Here is a 16,508-nt window from a genome sequence, read left to right as displayed (position 1 = left end):
ACCCGTCCACCTTCACCTGCACCACCACAGCGCCCGGCGCAAACCTTCAAGATGGCCGAGTCGTCCTTCAAGCAGAAGACGATGAAGAGGAAGAACGTCAAGGGCCTCGCACTCAGCGCTCCCCCACCCAAGCCCGCCCCTCCGCCGGAGACGCCCAAATACCCGGCGCCCGAGCCAACGACGAGAAACAGGATACACTTGAGATTGGCGTTGAGTTCCAGCTGGACCTGAAGGCCGAAGATCTGATAGTGCTGCGGGAACTGGGCCATGGAAATGGAGGAACAGTCAGCAAAGTGCAGCACGCTGCTACCAAGGTTATAATGGCGAGGAAGGTCAGTACAAGGCGATTGGGGCATCTCTGGGGAAGAAAACTGATAAGGGCAGGTCATACATGTCGAAGCGAAGAACGAAGTACGGAAACGAATCGTGCGAGAACTTCGAATCATGCACGACTGCAACTCAGACTACATTGTCGACTTTTACGGCGCCTTCCAAAATTCTTCTGGAGATGTGATAATGTGCATGGAGTACATGGACGTGGGGTAGGTGCAAGCTGGTTCGTGGCATGGGCTGGGAGTTACTAACTAGGACATCAGGTCACTCGACTGGGTCTCACGAACATTTGGACCCGTCCGCGTCGACGTACTCGGAAAGATCTCAGAGGCAGTGCTTGGCGGCCTTGCCTACCTTTACAGCGCCCACCGTATCATGCATCGCGATCTCAAGCCCTCAAACATCCTCGTAAACTCAAAGGGAAATATCAAGCTGTGCGACTTTGGTGTCTCAAGTGAGTTGGAGGGATCTATTGCCGAAACTTTTGTAGGAACAGGCACGTACATGGCGCCAGAGCGGATACAAGGATCTCCCTACACCGTCAAGTCGGATGTGTGGAGTGTTGGTCTTACGTTGATGGAACTGGCTATTGGAAAGTTTCCCTTCGCTGGGAGCGGTGATGACGACGAAGCTGGAGGTCCTCAGGGTATCCTGGATCTTTTGCAGCAAATCGTTCTGGAACCCTCACCAAAGCTACCAAAGAGCGACGCTTTCCCATCGATTCTGGAGGATATGATTGCGAAGTGCTTGATGAAGGATCCAGCCGAGCGACCAACACCCAAGGAACTATACGTAAGTTTGCTTGGACAAGACCTTTACGGAAGTTATACTAAACATAGCAGGACCATGATGCTTTCCTTCAAGCCGCGAAGCGGACACCCGTCGACCTAGAAGCATGGGCCGTGTCCATGATCGAACACAACAAACGCAAATCCCATCTCGCTCCCGCCGCACCTGCAGCGACTATCAAAGAGAAGCTCCGCGAGCGATCTCCCCCTCATAAGCGTGACTCCAGCAATCCCAGACAAAGAGTAGCCAACGGCGATCAGGAACCAGCACCTCGACGACCCTCATACCCTACACGGACATCCAGCAGTGGCAATGTCATGAATCTACCCATGCGACCTGCACCGCCTGTAGACGGTCCGGGAAGTAGACCAGGAAGCAGAGGACCATCTGCCAACGGTTTACCACCTCAGCCCAGGAGGTGGAACAGTGAAGTACAATAGTTGGGCAAGCCATGTTTGGTATTAGATGGCGGATTTAAACAAGTAGATAGAGGGCTTTATGGCAGTTTGGATGGTCCCCTGCTGGACGTTGGGGCTATGTTTACCAAGTACAATGGTCGGGAAATGTTGCCTTGATGGCATGTTGGAAAGAAGCAGGCTTTGTTGTTGTTGCCTTTCGACTAGCATCAAATATCAGTTGTTTAAACTCCCGTTACGAGTGGCATCGGGGGGTTGAAACTAGCAGTTCAAACTAACAAGTCAATTTGTAGTCATGTTCAGTGAACAAAAGAAGTCTGCACGCTTTAATACGTTACCAACACAAGGCTTATAGTACAATGTATGTGCTGTTAGCGTTCAAGAGGTGTGAATCAAACAACATAGCATCAGCGTATTTGATAGTGTGACTTGTGAGCCTCGCACATTCATTATTAAGAGGTGGTCGTAATAATCGCTAGCTATCTGCAATCGCCGTGGCATAGTGTCGTGCCGAACGCAAAGACCATGTTCTCTATCATAAAGATTTCCCGTTGCTCATCACAAACCCCTTACCACCATCGTGTAGCCTACCATGATCCTCGCAATCTTCACCATGATCCTTAGCCTCACTCCCGTCGATGTCAACCTACTCATCCAGTTCCGCTTCGCCCTCTTGGTCGACATCGTCAAGACTGTCAACTGTCTGAACTTCATTGGCCGAGCCCACCATAACCGCCACGTCACTGTTGCTTGTATTGGTCTTTTCGAGGTCTAGCAGTAGTTCGGTGATTTTGTGTCTGCAGCAGTAGTCTTCGAATAGCCTGTAGTTTCTCACCCATCTCATTTGGGCGTATGTAGATCTCCCGTAAGTCCGAACCTGAGCTTCGTCAAAACCATTGTAAAGGTTGTTGGGGTCAAATTCCAATCCTGCTTGGTCGTAAACGGATCGTAGGCGACTAAACCAGGCTTCTGTATAACTATCGTCGTCTTCTTCACCAAACTTGCTCGTCCACTTTCCCCTACACTCTTGATAGGAACCCTCGTACGTGTTGCTGTGTTTGTATCCTGGGAGGCGCAAGTTTCTGAGGGACTGCTTGTCAAGGTCGCCTATGATTTCTTTGGATGGTGTTTGTGCTTGGACATAAGAGATGGTCTGATAGAAGTGGTTCAGAAACGCCTTCCAGTCAAAAGAACAGGTCTGTCTGCCTATATCTACTGCTAACCTCGTAAATTGCGTTTCGTCGAAACGATAGCCAAGCGTTGCGTAACGTGATGTATCATTTGGATGCCGGTATTTCTTTTCGAAGTGCGGGTCTCGGATGGTTATCATCTCGATCAGCATATCCTTGAAGTGTTGGCCTTGGCTCCCACAAAGGTTGTCTACGGCCATCGAGATTTCGGCGTCTTCTATTGTGTATTCGAAGCTGAAGCTGAATTGAGCTCGCAAACCGTCCTCGAGAAGACTCTGGAACTTTATGTCGAGTGCTCTAAATGTGACGTCGTAAATGCGACCTTCAAACTCCTGTGCGTCACGAGAGGACCAGTGCATTGTCAAGAGTGGCAAGCGTGTCCAAGCGAACTCGCGTTCGGCTTCCGCTCGGAAGGTCCGTGAAACCCGCCGACAGATAACCCAAAGCGTATAATCATCGTCGACTTGATGAAGAACCTGGGCCCATAGCTCCAACGGTAAATAAAGTTTCGGTCTCTGTATGGCTGCGGATGCTGAACTGATTCTTGTCAGAAGTTGAAGCTGTAGCGAAAGTTGAATCCCACTTATGGTGCATTGGCAGAGCTTGTATTGTCCGTTGAGACGGTCATCGTGGCCCGCTGTTGATGCGACATGAATGTGGATTGAGTTGTCATAAAAAATGATGGAGGTGGCAGCAAGTAAGAGCTTACAGTGTTTGTATAAAAGCGTTTATCGGCGGGGTCAGTGCTCACCTTCACTGAGGAACGAGCAACGACGCAGCAAGCACGAGAAAAGTGGAGTTTAGGTAATCGAGACAGTTGTCGTCGTCACGCAAGTACTGACAGAGGAAACTTGGGAAGCGTCTATGCACGAGTAAGAAACTTATTATCGAACACTGTCATAAGCGACGTGACAACTGCAGGTTTGGTACAAATGATATTCATTCCCTGTTCACACCGTGGCGCTTGCTCTTAGGCAGCTGGGACAGCAGATCGGCCTTCCCTCTCTTCGTGACCACCAGGCGAGACCATAGCAATCCTTATACTATCCTGACGCATGATCTGTCTTTGTTGGTCCCTCACTAGTCTCATGGGTCCCCGATAGAAGGCCGACAACAAATCAGAGATGTTGAAAGCATCGAAGATGGCATTCAGTGGCCCAGCAGCAGGGCTGCCCTGTTGCTTGTATGGCAACGGTGGGAAGGCAAAGAGAAGAAGCACTGCGAAAATGGGCATTTCGCAAGCGAGGATGAGCGAAGCCAGGCCAGTATTGATATCGTGGAATGTCATGTACTTTGTAGGAATGAGCTTCCCGTGACCTGCGAGCAGGGAAATGATGAACTAGAGATGCTGTTAGTATACAGTATACTACACACATACCGAACCACTCAAAGAACTGTAAAACTTACTGACTGAAGGAAGTTGAGACCAAGGATACCCTTGAACGTGAGAAGCTTGAATAGAATTCGATGCTTCTGTAACAATTTCTTGTTGATCTTATAAAACCTGACCGAGTTGATGATGGCGACCGTAGTGGTATAGCCGACAAGTAGTGTGAGCCAGAGGTGCGCGAAGTGCACGCTGTTGGACTGTTTGCAATAGGTACCAGTAGCAAGGCTAGCTACGGTGGCGATCCATATGATGATACTAGTCGGTATAAACTGGAGCACGCCGTACCAAGTACGCTGCAAAGAGTCAGACAAAATCTATGAGTCTTTACAGTAGAGTGATAACTCGCCTTCAGCCAATTTGGACTATTTCCTTTGAGAGTACCTTTAGCTCTCGCTCCTTCTCCAAACAAGTCGTCGAAGCCATCATGATGCGAGAGCACAAGGTCGCACATGAATAACAAGAAGGATGATAACGCGATGGAGCAGCCAAAATCAAGGGAATGGACTAGGTACTCTCCGGCGTCGTCCCGCCAGACAACTAAGAAGGAGAATAGCGCCACCCATGGTACCAACAGCATGATTCGGATGATCTGTCTTTGCTGTACAGGATTCGAGTAGTTAAAGGCGTGAAGGGCAATCAATGTGCCGACGATAAGTGTGCTAAGGATGGCACAGGCGCCGGAGAGTATTGTTGCGAACTGGTGGAATGTAAGGTTGCCGACGAAGGGGACGATTTTAGGGCCATGAGTATCTTTAGTTGGACATGTGTTTGAGTTCCCGCGTCGCTCGAGGTGGCTTCTCGCTGCTAGTATAAAGGTTTCCATAGCCTGGTGCTGGAACATTCCTTGACAGGATGTGGGAGAACGCAACAATTATCGGCAAGAATGTATGGCTTAACCGCAACAATTGGGAAGATTCAGTAACACTTTGATGAAGAGAATGAAATACAATCGTGCCTAGCAGCAGGAGCTCTATATACTTACTGTGTAATCTTCTCTTCAGCTCAGTCGGTATACTCGCATTACATAGCCATGCTTCACGCCCCCTTAGCACTCGTGGCTGAGCCATACAAACCGTTGCGTTCACAACCACCGCTCAGGATGCCGGATAAGGTAAGGAACAGCCATCACAGCTCATGTAAGCACATAAAGCAGTCCTTGGCAAGGCTTGTACCTGTTTCTACGGTGCTTAGCAGAAGTTGACACAAGTCGGGTATAGCGATGAGGCGCAGTAGGGCATGTGACGTATGATTCGCGGATAAGAGGTTTGCTTGCGTGGCCGAGTGCTGTGTTTGGATGGATGCCTGAAGATTGTAGAGTGCATTACACTCCTGCGCGAAGCGTACCGGAATAGGAGTAGTGCTGAGGCCTGCTGAGCCTTAACAAGATGCGATTGGATGGAGGAACCGCAAAGCCTCAGGGTCCACGACGAATTGCACGGTACGGTTCGCTTTGTACGGGAGACCGAGTGCGAGAATCATATCTGAGCGACATCTTACGGTCCGATAAGACCTTTGAGACGGTTAGTAACAAACGACGAGACGCTTTGGAACGCGCAAGGGCGCGGTCACCACTAGTTTGCCAAGAGTTCGAAGCGGTGAGCGGAGGCAGAAATAATTCTAGGATTGGGGAATTCGCGACCAGCGATCTTTTGCGCAGAACCCCAGCGGATATACACAGGAACCTCTGCAACCGCAAGACCAGCTGGCAAGGCCACATAACCTCTCTTCTCTTTGAAAAGGCTTTCATCTGATTTAACACGCATTATGGCCACCGAACGCGGGCCTAAACCCAGCACGTCGCAACCGCGGCGCAAGTCGCAAAACGCAGCGCCCATAGACGATGAAGACACCCGCGCAATCGCAGAATTCACCGAGGCAGCCACGAAGCAATACGGGCGCGGCGACCGCATACGGCCAAAGTCAGTCAAGGATAAGAAGCTGCGGTCAAATATCAAATCGCTCGAGGAGAAGAACAAACAGGCAGCGATAGAGGCGAAAAATGTCGAAGTTCTGCTCGAGAACAACCCAGGACTGTTGGAACCCGAAAATGAGCTGGAAAGGACATATAAAGTGCGGCAAGACGACATCAAGCGGGAAGTTGGTGTTGAGACGGCAAAGAAGGGTTTCGAGCTGCGGTTAGAAGGTCTTGGGCCGTACGACGTATGCGAATACAGTCGCAACGGCCGTGACTTGTTGATCGCAGGCAGGAAAGGCCATGTCGCGACCTTTGACTGGAGAGACGGAAAGGTTGGCTGCGAGCTACAACTCAACGAGACGGTACGGGACGCGCGATGGTTACACACGAGTAACCAGAAAAACTTTGCGGTAGCACAGAAGAAGTGCGTCTACATCTATTCGGGAGATGGTGTAGAGATGCACCAGCTCAAGAACCATTCCGAAGCCACACACCTCGAATACCTGCCATATCACTTTCTCCTCGCCTCGGTATCAACGGCAGGTATAATACGATACACCGATGTTTCGACCGGACAGTCATTACAACAACTATACACAAAACTCGGTCCCTCGACCGCTCTCACACAAAACCCACATAACGCGATCCTACACGTCGGTCACCAAAAAGGACTCGTCACTTTGTGGTCGCCCAACAGCGCCACGCCCGTCGTCAAACTTCTCCCACATCGCGGCCCAGTACGAAGCATCGCGGTAGACAGATCAGGAACCTACATGGTCAGCACATCACAAGACCGGCGCATGTCCGTCTGGGACATCCGTATGTTCAAAGAGATGCACCAGCAAACGCTGCGCGTCCCGGGCACCACGCTCTCCATCTCAGACCGCAACCTCACAGCCGTCGGCTTCGGCACCCAAGCCGCCATCTACAAAGACGACATCTTCCGCCGAAACTCCGAAGACCAAACACCACCCATAATGCCGTACATGGGCTGGGGCGGCGAAGGTTTAAACATTGGTCGCGTACGCTTCTGCCCCTTCGAAGACGTCCTCGGTATATCCCACGACAAGGGCTTCTCCTCCATCATCGTTCCCGGCTCCGGTGAACCCAACCCCGATACCCTAGAACCCGGCACCAACCCCTACGAAACCTCCAAGCAACGCCGCGAAACTGAAGTCCACGCTCTCCTCGAGAAGATCCAACCCGAGATGATTGCTCTAGACCCCAACTTCGTCGGTAACCTTGACTTGGCGTCCAACGAAGAACGACAGAAGGAGTACAGGGCGGCGAGAGGAGAAAAGGAACCGGATAAGGTGGACATGCTGAAGAAGAGGGGCAAGGGCAGGAACTCGGCGCTGAGGAGGTATCTGAGGAAGAGTGGAACAAAGAATGTAGTTGATGAGGAGAAGGAGAGGGCGAGGGAGGCGCTGAAGAATATGCAGAAGAGGCAGATTGAGAGGAAGGAGAGGCTGAAGAAGGAGTATGGTCCTGCGCTTGAGAGGTTTGCTAGGAAGTGAGCCTAGTTCCCTTCTCAAGATATCATACTTGGCGTTGGAGGGTGAAAAGCATATTTTGTATCAGCATTTCACGGCGTTTACATCACAGATCTGGTACCCTTGATAATCGACTGAGGTGCTCGTAAGAGGACGAACAATAAAACTCCATACCCATTTTACCTATCTAAAATGCCTAAAATGCCCATGATATCATAAAAAGTCATTGATGCGTATATGCCTTCAAGCAGCCTGGTCCAACTCTCCCCTCCACGCCCTCGCGCCTCTTGGCCAGACCCTCTTGTACAAACTGACAGCAACGGCGTCCATTGGGCTGATCTTGCCGTCAAAAGTAGCCTTGAAGTATCCATGCGTACCCAAACTCTCCTTGATGAAACCACTTCTTCCACGCTTTGTCCAAAGAGGCAAGCTCTTGAACCACTTGACGTCGCCGTCGTTGAAGAACATATAGCGGACTGTGACGACGCGCTTGTTGATCTTGTAGGGGTGACCAGTCAGGATGATGCGCTTAGCGATGATGCGGTTGGTGGAGGGTGGGAGAGATGTTCCTGTCGCGATCAAGCGAAGTGAGGAAGGATGGTCAGGAGAGGGAGTGTTGCGTGTGAAGTAGAGGAGTGGAACATTGCCCCAGGTTAGAGGACCGATGAAGGATGCAATGGCCGACTGGCCAGGGTGGAGGAAGCGGGAGAATTTGTGCACATTGTTGGGTGTGTTACCAGCATGGGAGAAAAGCTGAGGTACTGTTAGTATCGAGTTATGAAGCACATGTTCATGATAACTTACTGGGTTAATCACTATCCTCCTTGGTCCGCACTGCACAATCATCTCAGTCTTCGACTTGATCGGCGACTCGTGCTCGGAGCTGAGTAAGATGCTGTAGTTGCAGGCTGTGCGCTTGTGCTCGTGTCTAAGCAGCGAGAACAAGGCCATTGGTCGTGATTGCATGTCCTGGAATTGTAATGGGACACCGCGAATATGTACGCTGACCCGAGTTCCAGGCTTGACACCACCAGCCCAGGCTTCGCGCATGAACTTGGTCGCTGTACGCTTGTAGTCGGAAATGTCGAGCAACCGTTGCCACTCCTCCGGCTCGTATGGTCGATCCTCTTCAGTTTCCCAAGTGCTGTTCTTCAGACTCTTCAGTCCGCGGTAGCGGATGAGACGCTCTCGTGCATTCACGTTCGGATGCAGCTCGATCTCATCAGGGAACTCCAGATCTTCGTCTTCTTCCGTTTTTCTAGACCTTCGGTACTCCTCAATCTGTGCAATCTCGTCCTCTGGTGATGGATCTAGGAACATCTCCGACTGTGGGTATTCAGATGGTCCTCCCTCTGTCATGGCCTTGCCATCGACATCCATGCCTTCCACACCATCTGCAGGGTGCGCAGGCTGGCTCTGGTTGTCTTCGTCAACATCCATGTCGAAATCCTCGAGATCAGAACCCGAGTCGGACATATCGTCGAGGTACCATGCGGCCTGGTAGTTACTCGTACCCTTTGGTAACCGCCTCTGTTTTGCAGGGGCGACCTCCTCTTCCTCGTCTGAGAAGTAGTGGTGATCATCGAGTAGAACACCCTTGCGCTCAGAGGGTGCGATGGACGTGGCGTAGTTAGTAACGTCGTCCATGATAGTCTCCTCCGGGGCGAGATCTGCAAGATCGTCCTGGTCTTCCGTTGGACGCTCCAGGGTGTCATCGCCCTCTGTGTCAACAGCCATCTCTTCCTCCTTGTTCTTCTTTCTCGACTCCAGCGACGCAGCGACGATCTTGTCGACTTGGAAGTCACCCCAGTCTCCCACCTGTACTAGCCTGTCGGCCTTGAGTCCAAGACCCCGGACGACACCAGTAATGACTACATCGCCAGTACCATCCTCGCTGACAGCTGACTTGCCACCAGGCCACGCGATGTCCTCGATGAACATGTAGCTTCTCTGGTCCCTCCATCGAACACCCTTTGTGGTGGTTGTGCATAGCGATCGGACGAGATTTGCGCCTTCTTGTCGGTTGTCGAGAGAGTAGACGCGCTCGGTGGAGGGTAGCCAGTGGGTGATGTATGACTTGAGCGAGGAGACGACAGAAGGCCTGGCTTTGGCGGGTTCGACCTTGTCTAGTCCTTGTACGACGGTGAAAGTGTTTGAAATACCCTGGCTTTCAACCGATTTCAGTATCAGCTCACCCTCTGCGTCCACTTCCTCATGCGCCGACAGAATGAAGACAACGAAATCGGCGACACGGCATGCATCGAGAGCGGCGAGAAGGTCCCTCTTGACGATCAGGTATTGCACTTTTTGCTTGAAGCGGTCGACACTTGTGCGTGTCCATCCTGCCTCTGGGACCTCCTCCTCAATGTCCAGACTGGAGTTCAGGCTGCGCACAGCTGCCGCAGTGGAAACGTCCGAACACAGCGGGATGAGCGCAGTGATCCTCGGCGCACCATCTTTTCCGGCGAATACGTTTGAAGATTTGGCGTGTTCATGGTCCTTGTTGATGCGCATCTGCTTGGCGCGGTTGCGGCGGTCGATCTTGCTCACGACTTGTTGGTGGGGGGTCTTGCGGCTGCCGAACTCAAATGAGAGGGAGTTGACCTTGCCTGGGAGATACAATCAGCATAGTCGAGCCTGGTGGTGGTGAAGGACTTACCCTTGCTCTGTTCCTTGAGCGCGCCTTTGGTGGCATGGCGAGACTTGAAGCCCTTCTTGTCCTTCTTGGTAGTACTGCGGTGGTGGTGCGATTGCGCAGCGATGGGAGCCATGTTGTTGCCGCTGCCACCTGATTTGAATCTGAAAGGAATCGACGCCACTTTGACTGCACTAGGTCAAAGACACTGCGCAACACTGTTTGGTGGTGGAGAGTGGGATGGCGATAATTTTGAATCGTTATCGATAACCTTGCCTAAGTGGAATAATTTTGGTTCCTCGGCTGTGGCGTCATGCGCAAGATCCCTGCATCCCATCCCTCGACTCCCTTTTCACTTCACAACTCCACTCTGCATGTAAAAGTTACAATGATCAATCTATCATACTAACTGATGCGAGCTGTTAGTCGAATACGCTTCGTAGATAGATTGCCAAGTCGAATGATTACTATAACACGTCTTCAAGCGCGCCACACCTTCGTCTTCGTGCTAAGGTGTAGGCAATGAACGACTCCGCTTTGGACCCTTACAAGTCGTAACTTGACGATGGTTACGTTCATCGTTGTAAGGTAACTCTATGAGGGTCACACTGTTCCCCTCACGCTCGTTTCTATGGTTTCCTCATCTCTCTCTATTAGTCCTACTGACACTGGCAGTCGCGTCAGCGTTGTCTCTATAACTATTTTCGACAGTATTCGTTCTATCACAGATGGACCTTGCGATGCCGACAATTTCTCAAGAGGGCGCGAAGGAGCCGGGCGTAGGGTCAACAAGGCAGACGTCTAACGCGAGCTGCCAGACTCCCGTTGCAAAGCAAGCCTACCAGCATACCCGTTTACGCAATTCAGCTAACCCAAAACCCTCTGCTTCACAAAACACTCACCAAAGATCCACTCACCGCAATCCACTCACCGCAATCCGGGCAACTCAAATAATGATTCTCAACTCAACGCTCCAGAATCGTATCCTTTTAGGCCAGACCAAGTCGTGGGCTACGATACAGGCTTGCAATTCCCTTGCGATAGGACTGCTGCAGTCAATGTTCTTATCCGTGTTCTCCTTGATATACTGGTATACAGCCACGATATCGACTTTCATGAGCTCCATCACGCCCTCGCTGCATCTTCTCCCCATCTATGCACCGCGAACCTCTCTACGCGAAACACGAGCCTTCTGACTTTCCAAGAAATGCGTGTTGTCCTCGAGTACGCCGATGCCACTCATAAAGCATACGAGGCAGTCATCGACAACACCCAGAGCCTGCTAAAAGATGATGACCGAAACTTCATCATCGATTATATAATGCAGCCAACACGGACCATTGGAATTGATGTCGCTTACATTTTCGAACAACTGTACGCTTTCCGGTCACACAGGTGTGATAGTGGAAACCATAACAAGACGTTACTTTATACTAAGACTTCATTCTGGACGCGACGGCGAGGGCTGCTACCCGGTAAGCTGGGCATGGACAAGAATCAAAAGCTACTTGCACGTCGACTCGTCTCGGACGATATAGCCGTCGCACAGCTCGGAATAAGATCTAACGAAGCATTCAGTTTGGTTCTGGGCAAAGTGATCAAGGAACACAATAAGAAGCACTGCAGATATGGTATGGCCAACATCAAGCGAGATGTCTACGCCGAGCCCCCGTTTGTTGCATTGAGGAAAGAAGTTATGTGGTGGGAGCTCCTGAGAACGAAGTCAACCCAGGATGGAGGCCAGCCTTCGAGCATAAGCCTCCAAGCAGATTACAGAATGAGCCAAGAACCAAAATTCAGAATAGCAGAACAACAGAATCTCGTGCTGAGCAACCGGCCCTATTTCAGAATGGGTAGTCAACCGGATGTTTCACCTCGTCGCAACAGCCACAATACGCGCAGGCCACACTCTCTTCACGATCTACAGGCTATACAGGAACAACCCGAAAGGCCCGCGAGACCGCAATCTACCTCTAATATACGCTCCTTTGTTCTGCCTCGAACGGATCCGGCTCGACCTGAGTTATGGACGAATTATTAGTACGTCGCACGGCGCTGAGGCTTCTTATTGATTGCTTCATACAGCTCTCGCAGTCTGCATAGTGTTTTACTCGTATCTTTTCGATACTCACAAGTGGTATCCGCTCAGTTGAGGGATTTCCCTCGATTCTTCCTGGGTATCACCATGTGCGCATGTCGTTGTGGGTTCTTATGGAGTCTTTTAAGCTCTTCTTGTTAATGAGAAGAATAATGTTTTGGGTTAAGATACATTTTCCAGGCTGCCTACTCAACGCGATCACGAAGTAACGAACGGAGGAACGATGAGAGCGATAGCTTAGGGACGACGTTTTCTTTTCGCGTCTTTCCAGAGACTTACACAATAATATGAATTCTTCAATTTGGGCGGGAATGAGTTGTGGATCATAATACACGAATGATTGCATTCCGCCATTTCCGGATCAGGTCGCCACAAATATACCAACCCATTGCCCCGTCATTACACCCGCAGAGACAAGGGTCTATATCTCTACTTCCAAAAACAAACAATCCTAGCCTCAATACTCTCCCTCGGCTCTTCGTCCCCACTTCCCTTGACCCTGAACGCTGTATGCGGACACCTCCACCCCGCTTCCTCCCTCTTCGAATCCAACCCTTTGAACACTACCATCTCCCACGGCTGCATATTGCTCATATACCACCACTCATGCCTCTGCTCCTTCCCTCCATGACTCATAACATAATTCTTGCTCTTATTCCCCGTCCGACTAAACTCTCTTAATCTCACCTGGTAATCGCTGTCTGGGACGGTGGTTGCGTCGCATACGGCTAACGGATCTTTTTTCACGGCTTTCAGGGGGCGCCAGGCGCCGAGGAAACAGAAACGAGAAGAGGTGATGAAAAGGTTATTGATGTGTGAGGGGAGGGAGAGTTCGCTAAGCGTGCCGGTTAAGGCGTCGGGAGAGCCCTCGTAGTCGACATGTGGGTGACCAGAGGGGATGTCTTGCCAGCGGCCATGAGCGTCCTGGATACCTTTCTCGGTAGGCGAAGAATGCGCTCGGATGACGTGATTGAATACGTGGGCGGTTGATGCACCGGTTCTGCGAGTGGGCGGTAGTGTTAGCTATCTCACTCTCGCAGACAGTTTTCGCTCCGTCATTCGCGAGTTGTTAAGATGCCAGGGGGGCATTACAAGTTCTTAGTCACTTCCTCCAACTCGGGGTAGTACTCTCGCTTCACATCTTCTTCACTACTTCCTCGTCCTACTCGTTCCTTACGCGGCAGCGTCACGAATGTGAAGCCGTTCACATCTAAGTCAAAGGTCTTATCGGCCTTTCGTACATCTCGGATGAGCATGGAACGGGTGTGTTCATCGTTATCGTGCAGATATTTCGTTCTCCATGCTGACTTGGGGATGGGTACACCTGTCGCAGGGAAGTAATTGATGTTGGCGACGACGTCGGTGCTATGTGAGTCTTGCTGCATTCTGCAGGTAAGAAGACTGAGCCTCGAGTATAAAACAACAAAGCGGTGAGATGTAAGTTAGATCCATTGTAATAACATCTATCCTGGAGCATACAGTTCGTTGAGTCGCTGACGCGGATCCGCGGGCTGCATATGTAGATGAAGTGGGGTAAGTGCACACGAATAGCTAAAAATCAGCCTGATGGTTATGGCGAAAATGGTACGGTCTACCGGGTGCGGATTCACAAGGCTGAACTTCAGCCTTGCATCCTTCCAAGATTGGGGGCTGAGCCAGCCGCGTGTGCGGGGTATGTTTATAACAGCGCTGATGACCGCTACCATGTTCTCTACCTCATCGGTCCGACTAATCAAGCGTCTGTAAATAGTGGGGATGGAGGTTATCTCAGGTGTTGCTAGCGCCTTCGCAGTAGTATCTCTCTCCGTGCAACTGCTTGATAAGGTACATAGTTTCTGTGAATTCTGGGAAAAGGTACGGGGTGCACCAAAGGACATCGTTGGTTTGGTACGAGAACTTCGTCTACTCGAGAGTGTGATTCGGGAGATACAACATAAAGAGAAGCAATATGGACCAGATGCGACTCTCGACCCGATACTACGAAACGTTTCGATGCAAGTCGACGCACTACTTGCAATCATGGCAAAATACAGGATTGGATTAGCATCAGACGGCCGCGTGTTGCGCACTTGGAGCAGCTTCAAGATATCCTTACGCAGCAATCAGCTGATGCAATTTCGACTCTCTTTGAGCGAGACCAAAGCTACGTTGCTATTGGCTCGATTCAATCTCAACGAGTGCGTTTATCCGACTCGGACTCTAGATGGTTGGCTGATAAAGACAAGAAAGTACAGTATCGTTTTCACGAGCAGACAATGACTGCTTTGACTGAAGGTTTTACAAAGCTCAACGTGCATAAGGCCGGTGGAACAGTTTCGACAGAACTAGATGAGCCACTCGATGTGCAAGGCCATCTTGCGAGTCTGAAATCGGAAATGAGGCGAGTCACTGCTAATGTCCCTCAGCCCTGGATTCAGTCTGGCATGCAAGCAGCCATTGACAAAGCGGTAGAAGGCATGGCTAGTAAATTAGTTGTTGGAAATCCGACTCAAGGGGAAGAAGACAGTCGAGAGAGACTGGGTCGTACAACACACACCGAGGACTACAGTAGTCCTGGGGCAGACGTAGAAAGTGCCAGAAGCTCCGCACGATTGGATAACGACTCAAGACGCCGACGAGCACGACACCTTGGATCAGAATATTTCCATGGATCTTACGCCTCAATCTCTCATTCGTTATTTGGTACAATTTACCTCAACACTAATAAATTCTTCGTTGAAAACCCCGCATTCACGGACGAAGGCGGAAGTTCGAGAATAGGAACGGAGATAGAAACACAGTTCACTTTCTATCCTGCAAGCTGGCTCATGTGGTGGGGCCTACGATATGGATTCCGAATCACTCTACTGAGGGAAGGAACTGCGTGAAAGAACTCCTTACAATCGTTTCACGCGGTTCCAGATAAGGCGCTCATCTTCGAGTTCTGCGAGCAGGGAAATGTCATGGCGGTCAACTCTCTGCTAGCTAGTGGCCAGGCATCACCATGGGATACCAACTCTAAGGGATGGACTCCACTTCATGTAAGCTTACACGAATGTGCCTCTTGGTATCGCCGATATTGGCTAATAGCCTAGGTGGCATCTTGGCATTGCAACATTCCTCTCATCAAGACTTTGCTGCGAGCCGGATCAAGTAGACAAGCTCTGACATTCGATTTTCCCAGTGGTAACTACGAGCACTGGTAAGCTCAGGATCTGTTTAATGATCGCTTGATGAACTGACAGCATACAGCTCCCCGTTGGTGACCGCTGCCACAATCACAAGCACGATACAAGTACCCTCGCAACAAAGAATCGAAGCACTTCGTTTGCTCTTGGACGACTTGGAATTTACAGACCATGAAAGCCAGGCCTGGAAGATGGTCTTGGTGGTTCTTGAACGAGAACGAGCATCGACTGGTCTCTGCGACACTACAGAAGTCTCAGAATGGATTCTCGACACGTTCCTGAGTGATATCCGAGCGAACCACTCCCCTCCTATCGTTGCATGGTTACTCACGTTTTGCCTTGAAAGCCCTAATCTGGTGCGCCGGGTGCTTGATTTTGTTGGTAATCTTGTCAATGCTAGTGTTGTCGAAGGTGGCTATACGCCTATGCATGGCAAGATTGCAGAAAACTTCTCGGATACGGTAGTACCTGGCATTAAACTCCTCCTCGAGCATGGCGCCGACCCACACCGAGTGGGTATGACATCTTCGTCCTATGGTGGCGATGATTCACAACGACTAGATACTCCCACCTCACTAGCTCTGCGGAGGTCATCTTGGTTTTTTAAATGGAGACAACTTATCCGCGATATGGGGTATGATATCAAAACTTTCATCGCCGATGAATTAGCTCAAGCGCCACTGGTGACAGCTGGTTGGACGGTCGAAAGTCTCACGAAACTTTTCGAGCTGGAATTTGAACCTGTAGAGCTGGAGCCCGATCTATGTACGCAGTGTGGTCGGACCGTATATCATACGTTCGACCATGATGAGGTTTGGTGGAATAATCTGCTTTATGACTTGAACGAGGAACCGAAAGCACGTGTCGGTGACTACGAAATGCCGCTGAATTTCCTTTCGACGCTTTGTAGTGAAGGCGTCCAAACAGATGAATGTGAGTCGCCCGTGTCGCCAGTTACAACTGCTTCCTCGGACTCGAGCGGCGATATTGATCTGTGCTGGAAGTGTTCGATCATGCAGAGAATATATGGTTCTAACTACGTACGCGGTCGGTTGTAGATAGATCAGATCTGCTGAAATCCT

General features: G+C 50.6%; 7 protein-coding genes across 7 annotated transcripts; 3 read left to right on the top strand and 4 right to left on the bottom strand.

Moving 5' to 3' along the window:
- Window positions 1–51: 51 nt before the first annotated feature.
- On the top strand, window positions 52–1,562 carry ALTATR162_LOCUS4274 (uncharacterized protein; the record flags this gene model as incomplete). The annotated part of the gene is made up of 5 exons (XM_043311884.1): window positions 52–96; window positions 192–332; window positions 385–542; window positions 597–1,125; window positions 1,176–1,562. The coding sequence occupies 5 exons, from the start codon at window positions 52–54 to the stop codon at window positions 1,560–1,562; spliced, it is 1,260 nt and encodes a 419-aa protein (XP_043167819.1).
- Window positions 1,563–2,184: 622 nt separating this feature from the next.
- On the bottom strand, window positions 2,185–3,087 carry ALTATR162_LOCUS4273 (uncharacterized protein; the record flags this gene model as incomplete). Its single annotated transcript, XM_043311883.1, has 1 exon — window positions 2,185–3,087. The coding sequence occupies one exon, from the start codon at window positions 3,085–3,087 to the stop codon at window positions 2,185–2,187; it is 903 nt and encodes a 300-aa protein (XP_043167818.1).
- A 611-nt stretch (window positions 3,088–3,698) lies between these two features.
- ALTATR162_LOCUS4272 (uncharacterized protein) lies at window positions 3,699–4,541 on the bottom strand (the record flags this gene model as incomplete). Its single annotated transcript, XM_043311882.1, has 3 exons — window positions 3,699–4,067; window positions 4,136–4,411; window positions 4,482–4,541. 3 exons carry the CDS (start codon window positions 4,539–4,541, stop codon window positions 3,699–3,701), a joined length of 705 nt encoding a protein of 234 aa, XP_043167817.1.
- A 1,341-nt stretch (window positions 4,542–5,882) lies between these two features.
- ALTATR162_LOCUS4271 (uncharacterized protein) lies at window positions 5,883–7,550 on the top strand (the record flags this gene model as incomplete). The annotated part of the gene is made up of 1 exon (XM_043311881.1): window positions 5,883–7,550. The coding sequence occupies one exon, from the start codon at window positions 5,883–5,885 to the stop codon at window positions 7,548–7,550; it is 1,668 nt and encodes a 555-aa protein (XP_043167816.1).
- Window positions 7,551–7,769: 219 nt separating this feature from the next.
- ALTATR162_LOCUS4270 (uncharacterized protein) lies at window positions 7,770–10,297 on the bottom strand (the record flags this gene model as incomplete). Its single annotated transcript, XM_043311880.1, has 3 exons — window positions 7,770–8,279; window positions 8,331–10,135; window positions 10,186–10,297. 3 exons carry the CDS (start codon window positions 10,295–10,297, stop codon window positions 7,770–7,772), a joined length of 2,427 nt encoding a protein of 808 aa, XP_043167815.1.
- Window positions 10,298–13,347: 3,050 nt separating this feature from the next.
- On the bottom strand, window positions 13,348–13,644 carry ALTATR162_LOCUS4269 (uncharacterized protein; the record flags this gene model as incomplete). Its single annotated transcript, XM_043311879.1, has 1 exon — window positions 13,348–13,644. The coding sequence occupies one exon, from the start codon at window positions 13,642–13,644 to the stop codon at window positions 13,348–13,350; it is 297 nt and encodes a 98-aa protein (XP_043167814.1).
- A 370-nt stretch (window positions 13,645–14,014) lies between these two features.
- Window positions 14,015–16,484, top strand: ALTATR162_LOCUS4268 (uncharacterized protein; the record flags this gene model as incomplete). Its single annotated transcript, XM_043311878.1, has 6 exons — window positions 14,015–14,245; window positions 14,293–14,436; window positions 14,485–14,722; window positions 15,161–15,279; window positions 15,334–15,440; window positions 15,491–16,484. The coding sequence occupies 6 exons, from the start codon at window positions 14,015–14,017 to the stop codon at window positions 16,482–16,484; spliced, it is 1,833 nt and encodes a 610-aa protein (XP_043167813.1).
- Between the last annotated feature and the right edge of the window lie 24 nt (window positions 16,485–16,508).

This window comes from Alternaria atra, assembly GCF_907166805.1.
Source record: "Alternaria atra isolate CS162 genome assembly, contig: 23, whole genome shotgun sequence".
Taxonomy (NCBI): domain Eukaryota; kingdom Fungi; phylum Ascomycota; class Dothideomycetes; order Pleosporales; family Pleosporaceae; genus Alternaria; species Alternaria atra.
This window is presented reverse-complemented; position numbering and strand designations above follow the sequence as displayed.